This window comes from Mycetomoellerius zeteki, unplaced genomic scaffold, assembly GCF_001594055.1.
Source record: "Mycetomoellerius zeteki isolate Tzet28-1 unplaced genomic scaffold, Tzet1.0 scaffold51, whole genome shotgun sequence".
In the NCBI taxonomy this organism is placed as follows: domain Eukaryota; kingdom Metazoa; phylum Arthropoda; class Insecta; order Hymenoptera; family Formicidae; genus Mycetomoellerius; species Mycetomoellerius zeteki.
Genome location: NW_017257512.1, coordinates 195,464 through 207,766, shown reverse-complemented (window position 1 = coordinate 207,766; position 12,303 = coordinate 195,464). Strand labels below are relative to the sequence as shown.

The 12,303-nt window shown below is 36.6% G+C and overlaps 1 protein-coding gene across 4 annotated transcripts in view; it reads right to left on the bottom strand.

Annotated features, from left to right (window-relative positions):
* Positions 1-10,764, bottom strand: part of LOC108727578 (uncharacterized) — a 49,432-nt gene extending 38,668 nt beyond the window's left edge. For 2 of the 4 annotated variants that reach the window (XM_018455741.1, XM_018455743.1), the window contains exons 1-3: positions 10,481-10,764; positions 8,069-8,795; positions 6,123-6,284 (exon numbers count right to left, since the gene is read on the bottom strand). In XM_018455741.1, coding sequence (XP_018311243.1) covers positions 6,214-6,284; positions 8,069-8,795; positions 10,481-10,555 — 873 coding nt within the window. In that variant the 5' untranslated portion in view covers positions 10,556-10,764 and the 3' untranslated portion in view covers positions 6,123-6,213. Of the gene's footprint in view, positions 1-5,457; positions 6,052-6,122; positions 6,285-8,068; positions 8,796-10,480 lie in introns of those variants that run through there. The other 2 variants (XM_018455744.1, XM_018455742.1) reach the window with 2 other exon arrangements.
* Positions 10,765-12,303: the final 1,539 nt, after the last annotated feature.

Below are 12,303 nucleotides of genomic sequence, written 5' to 3'. Positions count from 1 at the left end.
GTAATTTATCCATGTTAATACACGTAACTAATCCGTGTCAACGTTATGCAATAGTTGCCCGACGTTGATTTATTTTGTCGGCTTGACTGAAGCGGACTAATCCCGCCGCTACCCGCAATGGATAAATCGTGCGTTCGACAGATTATTTCGTCTAGTTCATTTAACGATTATTGCACATACATCTCGTTCCTGTAAGTGCATTCCGCACGTGGGGCGAAATGTCGACCGTATTTATTTGGAATGCGCGTTACGATTTCTCCAGGTGAATCTCAGCCCGAGCAATACAAATGTCTCAAAGGAATCGAGAACGCATGTGTATACAAACGTATTCTAAGCTTGAGAGTCATTCGCGTAAAGGATTAATGTAGTTGCTCCGGGGGGACGTCACATCGCGCTCGTGCTGCATAATGCAACACTCCTATGAAAATCTCCTTTTTGAAGTCGGTTTTAATTCAATCTGCCTTTTTTTGTCAAAGATATTTTCTCGGTGAATATATTTTTTACGAATTTCAGTAATCAAACACTCAGTTGCAATTTTAAAAATAATTTCTTAATAATTTTACGGGTACAAAGTTTAAAGCAAATGTAATAAATGTTCTGCTAAAGTAGAAAATATTTTGCAAGTCAATCAAAAAATAAAATTTTATTATATTCGTACTTAACTTGTTTTCTTGAAAATTCACTGATGAAAAAGTTTGAATGTGTCGAAAAAAAGCATATCTCTCTATATCGATTTTTTTTCGAATGTGCACCTGCGTTCGATTATTTTCATTTGACGCTCCAAAGTTTCTTTTAATTTCAATGCTGAAGGATGTATAGTCTCTGCAAAAAGTTACTAGAATTGAAAATTTATACTTTCTGCTAATAAATCGTTTATTATTGTTTATACTTTTCGCATAAAAATGAATGTTAAGTACACACGAAACGATTCAATAAGGTCAATATTTAACAATTTTATAATTTAAATAAAAATTTTCTTATTTTATCTTAATTATTTTTAAAAAATATGTCTACTTCTTACAATTAATTAAATAATTTTTGACCCAGATTCTAAATCAAAATTTTTGTACTTACGTTCCTAATTGCACCGTATTTTTTCATACGCTAAAACAGCACGAATTAATTGCCACGCATATACAGCTAAAATGTCAAAGTCTGAATCTGAAGGGATAACGCGAGATTATTTCTCAAGCGAGAATGCGTCTCACTGCGTCAGTTTATCCGGTACCATGGGGACTTTCCTTCAGCAGAGTAGCAACAGCGACAACAGTAGCGAGGGGGATTTCAAGTTGCAGATTGCGTCCGCGTTCGCCAGGCACAGGTACCTGTCTTATATGTATTTTGCCGCTGCAATTGCGAACGTCTGAGTTGTCCATCTACCTGTATCACTGTTGTTCCTGCGACGTACTCATTCGGGCTAGGAGAAAGGCGAGAGAGCAGAAGCGCATCGCCGCGAGACATAACAGAACAAAATCGAATAGACCGGAAGTGTCTCGTGTTCAAGATATCGCTTTGTATATTTGATGACTTGACTGATAAGGGAATATAAGTGTCGCCCTCCATTTTTTATATCTTTGACAGTTTAAACGATATATTCACTCACAATCAGAAGGAAAGAAATGTTTTTCGAACATGCGATTGAGCACTTATAAAAATACGTGTCTCTTATTTTTGTTAATATTTTAACAAATCCAAAACGTATTAAAATCAAAGAGAGACAGTTGGTTGTGTTTCTTCATAAGTCGTCCTCTTTTCTCTCATGCCGTCTCGCCTGTATGCCAAACATATAAATATAAATACCTTAATAGTGATTAAATTAGCATTTGTACTGACTTTGCAGTATTGTTTTGATTTCTCTCAACTTTTTTCCAATATTTTTCTCAAGCCTTTTCCGTCAGTCCCTCGACTTGCCAATGCTTCAGCGAAGGATAAATCTTTTGGAGAGAAGGAAACCCGAAAGATTAAAAGGGCACCATCGACTGGAGGCACATCGAAGTTGCGAGGTTGACGAGGGAGCAATGCGCACGTGCCGTAAAAGAGAAGAAAGGAAGCTTCGAGAGAAAAGTGGGAGATACTCGTCTCGCGCAGGAAAATACGTATCCGATGCCAACTAGCGCTGACTATCCCCGAAGGAACGAAGAACGACTCGTAAATACTGTTAACAGGAAGTACTTACAGGGAAGAAGAGAAAGGAGTTAGTTCTGTTACGCGTTTTCTCAAATTACTCGACTGCGTATAGTTTTAGTCGCGAATCTGAATATATAGAGCCGTCTTGTCCTCAAAGTATTGTAGGCATAACGCTTGCGATTTATAAAAATATAAAACTTGGAAAAAGAATTTTTTAAAATAAACTTTATTATATAAATTTAAAGATTCTAAACACAATATATCAAGAAATTTGTTAAAAAAGAAATGAAACTTATAATATTCTTCGTCATAAATTAAAAAAAAAATTTTCAAATTTATATCAAGAGATTTCTAGTTTTATTTCTGTTTTGAATAAATTCTTTGATTGTTTAAAGTTTTACTAAATTTATATAATTGTAAGAGTTCATTTAAAAAAATAACTGTATATATGATATAACTGTAACAGAATTTATTCAAAAAGTTTATTTAAAAATTTTTTAAATATAATATATTATATTAATAAAAAAAAGGAAGAATTTTAGAATTATATAATAATTATTTTTGTAAAGATCCTAAAATAACATTGTAAATGATTTAATAGTTTCAATTATTTCTGTCGCCTAAATCTGATTCTATTGTATATTCGTGGTGGCAAATTTGTTTTTAGCTTTAATAGAACTCTTTCATAAAATTTAGATTGTTAAGATCAAATTCAATAAAATAGTTTCCAGCGATGTCTCAGTTGGAATTGATGTAACATCTGCAAAATTTCACGATATATCCGCAATATGTTTAAATTTATCAATTTAATTGAGAATGACATATATATGAATGATATAATTAAGAGCGATATGTAACAATAAATATGGATACTCCGGTCATGCTATATAAATACGAGTAACGGTGTTCTATATAAAGAACATTTCACAACGATTTAGACATCTAGGTGTCCGACCGAGTTGCATTCTTTAATTAAGCGCAACTACACAGAGAAACACAACGCTCGCCGGTTTAGGTATCTCTGCAGGTGCAAAGCGCTTTAGAGTAACTCCGGGAAGACCGCAGGAACTCATTTCGCGGCAGCAACTTTATGGAGATCGATGCTTCGGAAATAAAAGCTCCGGTATAACAGGGGCCCACACTCCCTCCCTAGAGCTTGGCTGACTCGCTGCCAGAGCGGGATGGAGTGCCATGGGATTTGCCTATTTCACTACCCGTCCACCTTTCTCTTCCTCTCTCACTCTCTCCCTTTCTCCTCTCCCTCTGCCTGTTCAGCGTCCCCGTGAAAGTTTTACTGTCGTCTTGCTTCGTTTCGGGGACCATTCTCGATTCCTACGGTGTACAATCAAAGTTACCGATGAATATAAATGCTGGGGCTAAAAGCAGTCAACTCACCGTAGCGCGTTGACATTTCCGCTTGGCTTTTCGAGGAAGTCAATGACCTATCGTTCTCCTCTTTAACGAAGCAATTTCTACATTTCGTTGTAATGCATCGCTAAAATATTTCTTTAGTCCATTCAATCGCTCTTCATTGGATTAGAACAATCTCCGTGCGTTGCGCTGTATCGCAAAAAGAAGACTTTACTTCTGTAAAACGCGAACGTAACGGACTAATAAAATAAACTAGAAACACATTGTCTCTTCCCTTTTATTGCGTTTATCGCATTTTATGGACCAATTTTATGTCTGAAAGGTTAGCGACGCGTATAAATGGCAGGACTAGGACGTAGTCAATTTGACGCCACTCTCCTGCAATAGACTTCTCTTTCGATTCTAAAGAAGCCATCGATCTTTCCGCACACTCGACGCCACCACCGTTTGACCCGTCGCACTTGTTCAATATGTCATCGACCGAGAATCTCACACATACAGTATATACAATACAATAAAAAATATATAAAGGTTTTGTCATTTTTCGTGGCATCGTACGCGGTAAATAAAAGAACGATATAATATATAGAGATCAAAATGTAAACTTAGAAATCGATACTTTTAATTAAAAACTAAATTAATAGCCTCTCCTTAATATATTTACTTGTATCTTAAAAAACTACTGATTATTCATCATATCGTATTGTGAAAAGCAAAATTTAAAGCGAATTCCGACCATTTTCAAATTTAAATTTTTTATATAAATTTTTTCAAATTTCTTTTCATACTTTTTCAAAAATATATTCTTTGAAAATTTGAATCTATACAATTTTTTGTACTTAATGTGTGCACACAACGATTACTATAAAATTTTCGTTATTCTAACACAAAATGAACTGAAATATGAATGCAAAAGTTAAATGACGGCGGAAAGATAATATTTCACATTCTATTCCGCATTTTAACATTTACTTGCACTCAATATCGATGTTGCGATAACTGTATTATTAAAAATCAATGATATCGCTGTGTTAATAGAAAAGTGACATAAAAATTAGCAACTTTTGAATTGAGGACTTTTAACATTTTTTCTGAATTAAAACGAAATTTTAATTAAGTGAATATGCATAATTCCATTATAATGTATTTTTTAAAACTATGTCATGAATTTTAAAAATTCAAACACTGCAACTCTAGTTATGTAAATTTCATCCTTTATCAGAGTTGTGACACTTTTCCATAAGCAATGTATTGACAAATGTGTTTTTCCACAATATATTACTCTTTATGAGAGATCGATTTCATTATTTCAAAAATAATTTTTACTCGTGTCACATTTTCATCAACATGGCAATATATACGTATGGACTAAGAAATCTATGTGCCGAGAAAATAAAGCCTTATGTTGATAATCCAAGCTTGAGAAAGATAGTTTAGTAAGAAAGATGTTTCAATAATCTTCATGTGCAAGATGAAAACGCACACAGCTGTATTACTATGTACTTGAAATCTCTTACTCGAAGTAGATTCACGCAGTCTAATTCCAAATGCAAATGCGCGATGGAGTTCGAATTACTTGGCATTATTAACAGGCTCCATCATGGCGAAATCCCTTCCGGAGCGATTGAATGCTCGGATGTCGGCGTGGACATCGCCGAGAAACGAGAAAGAGAGATCGGAGCAGGAGAGCGCGTCAAGAACGGCGACAAATGACGTGTCGGCGAACTTGACTCTACGACAAATCGACTTGTCGCGGAATCTCATTGTTGCCTGCTGCATGTTTTCCCGAGCCTTTACCTTTTTGCCAGAAATCCGATCAGACCTCGTTCTACGTTCGAACCTGAGCTCTCGGGAATGCTTGCTTACTTCACGTTCCATTCGATTACATTTTCGTTGACAAAAGACACTTTAAATATTACTATCATTCACCGACGAGAAGACATCGGAGAATTTTGTCGAATAGATTTTAATTTTGTACAATCCAATCATTTCTATGAATTATATGAAGTGTGATCTTAATTAAGGTTAATTCCAAAATTAACCTTAGCCTTTAAAGGATAGCCGCTCTTTTCCAAACTACTCAATTATAGTAAACGTTACCGTCGGCAGTTAAAACTATCGTGCGAATCACAATGTAATTAGTGTGATTAAACAAGCGTATCAGAAATAGATAGTTCAGTCATCGTCAGAAAATTGCTCGGGAGGATCAGCGTCAATCTTCGCCTGGGTCAAAAACGCCTCGAAAGTTTTCCCCAATCAAAGTCTCTCACAAGATTGGTTAATTATCCGCCGTCTTAATCGAGTCTTGACGCGAGCTCTCAACGGAGAGTGCTAAGCAAACCTTCGTTTATTCGACAGCATTCGAGAGTAGGTTTCTATAAATTTTCTTCTCTACCCCTCGTCTTTTCCCTTCTTTCCTCATCTATCCCGCGATCTCCGAGATCTCGTTCTTACGTTTCACGTTCGGCTGGCCCCACGCTGACCACGCTCTTTCTCACGAGGCTGCCGCGCCCTGCAGCCGTACCCCACTAGCTTCCGGTCTGGAATTTCCGGCTTAAACTAAGAGCTAATAGCACAGCCAGAGGCCCTGTTGTACTTTTATCTTTCCTCGCCGCTAAACTTACCATTTTCCTGTGTGTTTTTTCCCGACTTCATGACAGATTGCCAGTTGGCCAGCGCTCATGGATGGAATTACCGCGATCGAACCGCTTCGCACTATCGCCTAAGCACCCTCTGCAAGCTGCTGAGACGTCTACTTGTGCCACCAGCTTGGCTGTATTCAATACCTAGACAGATCGGGATCATTATCCTCTTATCTACAACACGTGGGTGATAAACTTGAGAATTAGACGTGACTACAGACCACCGAATCACGCAAGGAATTGCAATGGTGTGAGCAATATCTTCAATTATAAATTAATCCATCACCTTTTTTTAAAGAAATCGTTACGACGAAGTAGCGCAGCGAAAAACATGTAACTATTGGAAGAACGTCCTTAAAAATATTGAAATTTGATATATTATGACCTTTTAAAATTGGCATTTTTAATTTTTTTTTTGTGGTTTGCCCTATATTTCTGAAAATCTCATTTTTTAACCTTTGACCCTCTTATGATCAACTTATTTAACTCATATTTACTTGGGTGAAGATCCTCTCTTTCTCTTGTCAAGTTATTTTTAATTTCTATGTATAAAAAATAAATCAATCTCCATTTCTGTCGTTAGTTTCAAAGTAAATACTAACGTATATACTTAATAAATCGCAAACTAAATTTGAATCAAATTTAATACATTTTCATTGTTTAACTCTGTTATTTTAATTCAATTAACATTAAATTGACACATTAAGTAGGAGCAGTGGTGATTTACAGGAGTAATTAAAAATAACTCAAATTGAATATAATTTATCACGTTATGAATTTGACAACGAATAATTCTGTCCAGATATTTCTGTTCTGATGTCCGTTCATGTTATTAAAGGAAAATCTTTCTCTTCTCTCGGTATCATTCAGTGTATCCGGCTGGTATATTTTCAACCTATCAAGTTGGCCCGTAGCAACTATTGCCCGATTGCTATTTAAAACGAACTTCGAACGACTCAATCAGTAAGGCGTTAATACATAATGCGACATCGAAGGCTACTTACGATTGTAGGGGATAAAGTCGTCTCAGCGAGATCTATTCAGCGGGGAAACGGGGGAAAAGGAAGAGAAATGGCTCAAGTTGTTGCTGACAGAAAGAGATGCGCCATCGTGTACTCACACAGGATCGCGGTCCTGAGAGACGGATTGAATATTCCAATGCACCAAGAGGCGATCAATAAATAGACGCGATTCCTAGAGAGCTATCCTGCCGGGGGTCCGGCCCTCCTATCCATTACCGATCCCTATTCAGTCCGAGGACGATGACGATTCCTCGAATGACGAGCCAGATGCACGACACCGCCGTGCTATATTCGCCCACCTATTAGTATTCAGGCGACGACGTGACGCGCCACGGTAATGACGAAAATGTAAGGCGGGTGCAAGAGAAATAGCGTCGACGCGTGTTAACAATATTCGGCAGGACCACGGTGTATACGCGCGCTCGATTATTATCACGAAATGGGTTATCGCGGTGTTCGCGAAATCCAGGTTCATCGAACTGCGAAGCGAAGATTGTGGTCTTAGTACGCTGTTAAGTCTACAGTGGTCAAATTTAGCCCAATTTGAACTGTTTTAAACTGCTTAATTTCATTCTTTTAGTATAAAATAATGATGTGTAGAGTAAAAGCAATGGCGATTTAAATTAGATTAAATTTAACACTATAGATTTAATAGTGTACAAAATCTTAAATATGCGATCTCCATTAATTTTTTTTTTGGTGTGCTATCCAGGTAATGATTTGATAAACATACAAAATTTTACAGCTAAATTTTCTTGTCAGTCTATATCATGCGAAGGCAGTCTATAAACAGCAAAAATTAAAGTTTCAGGAAATCGTTGCAGGAATCGAGAACTGTCTTGATTGCGGCGATTGGATCTGACGGTGCGACCGACTTCGTGATCACTGAAATTGCATATTTCATACCTTTTAAGGGACGTTGATTGCCAAACGATCCGAATTCCTTTTCTTGAACGACCGAACTTCTCAGAGTAGATTGACTCCACGTTCCGACGTGAGACGACAGTTCAAGATTTCTTTTATCCGCCAATGGAAGCGTCTCGGTAAACTTGCCTGCGGTCAAAGCTTTCCTCCGCTCCCTTAATACAAAATGATCCAGGAGATTCAGGTATTCCGTTTCCAGCTTCGTGGACACCGACGACGAATACGTGCCAGTGTCATTATTGTTGAAAAAGTCCAGAAGATCGTCACCGACGTTGTTCCCTTGTCTCGTCCTGGAGTCTGGCGTGTTTAATTGAATGTAATTCAACACCACTTCGCCTGGCGGGTAATTCGCACCATATAGCTCCCTCAGACTCTCCTCGAGGCTCTTGTAACGGTAGGAATTGTAATTGCACGTTATGTCCACCACCGGTAGTTCGATTCGCGTCGCCACGAAGGACGACGAGTGTTGTGCCAGCGGGATCGTTTTTCTAACCGGTCGCTGCTGCTGGCCAACGGACGCGACACATGACATGATGGGTGACGAGAGGACGATCCTCGTCGGACATACAATCATCCTGGATTCAGAATTGGAGTTTAATAGATCCGGTAACTTGGGATAGTATTGTATTATGTTGTGCCTGCACCGGTCGTTCGCGCTCTCCGTCGAGCGGCCTCGTAGCGTCGCAAATAACTTCCAAGGCTGCTGCAGCTGCAAATTCCAAATCCGATGGCTGCGTTCAACAGAAAAAGCAGCTTTACCATTGTTGTAAGATTCTTTAAGGCTCCTGCCTGGTGATCATTCACCACGGATCTTCAGATTGGTGACGTCAAAAGGGAGAAAACACATAATAAAAATTCATACAAAAAATATATTAAAATAGAAACTCTTTTCAATAAAACAGTATTTGCATTTGATATGAGTATACTTGTAAAATATACCAAAAATTCTCCTTTTATTTCGGAATAGAATAAAATCGTATTTATCTCAATTCGACAACTACCAGAGCTTGTTCCGTTTAATTAAGCATAATTTAATTCCGTGTAATTTAATTTTAAATATAGATATAGTTATTTATTAATTACCGGAGTACAAGGTGAGTTTTCGGTATATTGTACAAATCTATTCTATCGATTGCAAACGTTATTTTTATTAAAAAATACACATTATAATATATCAATTTTTCTCTCTTATTTGTGTTTAAAACCATATTATTTAAAATTTGTGTTTTTGGTTTCATTTAATACATTTTAATATAGTTTGCAAGAATTTTCTTCATGTATTTTTCCTCGCTTCTGCACTGTTAAATTCATAATGTCAAATTGTATCCAATTTGAATTATTTTTAATCGTTTCTATAGGACGTCACTATTTTTTTACTCAATATGTCGTTAATTTAACCAAAATAAAAGAGTTTTACTCAATAAAAAAGTATTAAATTTGGCTTAAATTTTATTTATTATTTAGTAAATGTATAGCTTAATATGGACATTTTTTACTTTGAAGCTAACCACAGAAATGATTTATATACATATATATTTTGACATACATGGAAGTTAAAAATAATGAAATGTTTAACTTGAAGGATTAGGATTGCCATTGTTTAATTCTTTAATTCTAACAGTGCAACGTCACAATTTAAGATGATTGCAGTGAGTAGGCAGAAACCTTAATATATGATTGGTTCTCTTGCTTTTAGTTTCTCTTTGGATTTAAAACAATTACATTAATATATTCCGTGCCGAGTCAATTTTAAGTAAATTGACAGCGTGGGTCACTGATATTCTACAATATTTCTGTTTGAGTTTGTTATATTTGTTAAATAATATGTCATTAGTATATTAAAAAATTACAAAAATTATTATTATAAAGAAGAATTGGTTTAATGTATTAATGTTGCATTATATATCATAATTATGTTATATAATCATACAAAATTATTTCATAATTACGTTTCTTTTTATAGAAAAAATATTAAATAGTCCGAACGAAACGTCCAGCATGGGTTAATTCGGGTACGGACGTGTTAAAGAATCTTACAACAGTTGGAAAGCCGCTTTTTCTGCTGAACGCAGCCGACACGACGTCGCGATAAATACGCGTTTCAAGAGGCGAGAAAGGCGGAAACAGGGCGAAGTGAAACAAAGTATAAACCGTACTCTTACATTTTAACTTCAATATTACGAGAGATACGGTCAAGATGATTAATGAGCGCGCGTGACACTTTTTTTTCAATTAGTTGCCCGCCTTTAATGCATCGTGTCCTTTTACACACACGGGAGAATTTGTTTCCCCGGTATTTAACCTACATACCCGCGAGCGCAATAAATCATTACTGCCCTTAGACGAAAACAATTCGTAGGTGCAATTTACGATCAATTAATCTTGATCACGTACGACAAGCGTCTGCAGTTGTACGAGCAGCGGTAACATCAGGATCAAGCCCAAAATTATGGCGGAAACGCTTTCCATAGTTGTAGCTACCAAGAAATCTTGTTGTTCGCGAGATACGGGTCGGATGGATCGTTTGCGTTACCAAGCCATTTCAAAGCGCATTGCTGACATGTGCGTGGAATCGTCATCGTAGCGTTAATTTAAATCTGTGTGACACGAGTCATGATGATTGGAAAACCGAGGCATCTTGAATTTTTAGCGCACTGTGAAGTGCGACAAATTTTCGTTACGTCGTGAACTAAGTGGTAAATGACTGTCGATCGTTCGGAAAATTATTACATTGTTATACATACGTGTAAACTGGCTGTAAAGCCTTGTGTCCACGATGCTAGAAATTGATCCGAGATCTCGGAGAGAGAAAGAATTAACCAATCACATTTAAACAATTTAGTCACATGATCAATGCGATTGGTCAATTCTTTCTTCATCCGAGATCTTGGACGGATTTCTAGCATCGTGGACACTGAGCTTTAGAACAGCAGTAGCTGTAAGGCGTCGTCTACAATATGCCAAGTAAGCTTGATTTAAGAAGTAAGAATAAGAATTAATTGATCAATCACAGTCGATTATTCTTTTCATAATCGACTGTGATTGATCAATTTCTTACTCTTACTTCTTAAACCAAGCTTACTACGTGTATTGTAGACGAGCCTTAATGCCGGGCGAGATGAGGAATCTTAAGTCCGGATTTACAATAGGGTTTTAAGCCTTAAGCCATAAGAAATGGGCGAATTACAGTCGATTATTCCCCTCGAATTCGACTGTAATTGGTCAATTTCTTACGGCTTGAGGCTTAAAACACCTATTGTAGATCCGGGCTAAGAATCGATGCTTTTTTTGGGTGTTAAGCCCAGTGTCCACGATGCTAGAAATCCGTCCGAGATCTCGGATGAAGAAAGAATTGACCAATCGCATTGATCATGTGACTAAATTGTTTAAATGTGATTGGTTAATTCTTTCTCTCTCCGAGATCTCGGATCAATTTCTAGCATCGTGGACACAAGGCTTTACAAGGATCGACGCGTGTATTCGTTCGCGCTTTTTCTTTTTACAAGTGTGCCAACCTTACATACGCACTGACCCCGCAGCACCTAAAGTCACTAGATTTCTAAAGTAGCGCAATTGATTTCAAAAATGTTGCGTCAAAATGGCGCAGTGCACATAGTACACGATTCCAAGCATGGTGATTGGGTAATCCATCTTTTAAACTGTACTTATATGTCCCTTCGTGCACTTTCATGCACTAAACTTCTACAACAAATAAACCTGTATTAAACTAAAGAACACATAAATTAAGCATTCATACATATTCTTTTGTCATAAATAAACTAATTACAATTAAAAAAACATTGATTTACATACTTGACGAATTCATTTTTCCAAATAAAGTACCTATACAAATGCATAAATTTAAAATGGCCGCGTTTTGCGTCAAAATGGATGCGAGTTTGCGGTACTTTATAGATCTAGTGACTTTACGCAGCACCAACAGTACAATGCCGCTCTTAGAGATGGCAGAATATATAAATAGAGCGGAGAGCGCTAACACTGGCTGTTTCAAAATTTATTGTCAGCAAAAAATCTATAGTGTACGTAACGTAACCCAGACAGCACACAAAATTTATAAAATATTTACAAAATATTTACAAATATTTATAAGGTTTATTTTAAATATTTTGTAAATATTTTTGTAGTCTTACATTACATAGTTTATAAACATTCATTATAAACATTATACAATATTTATTGTAAACCTTGTAGTAAAT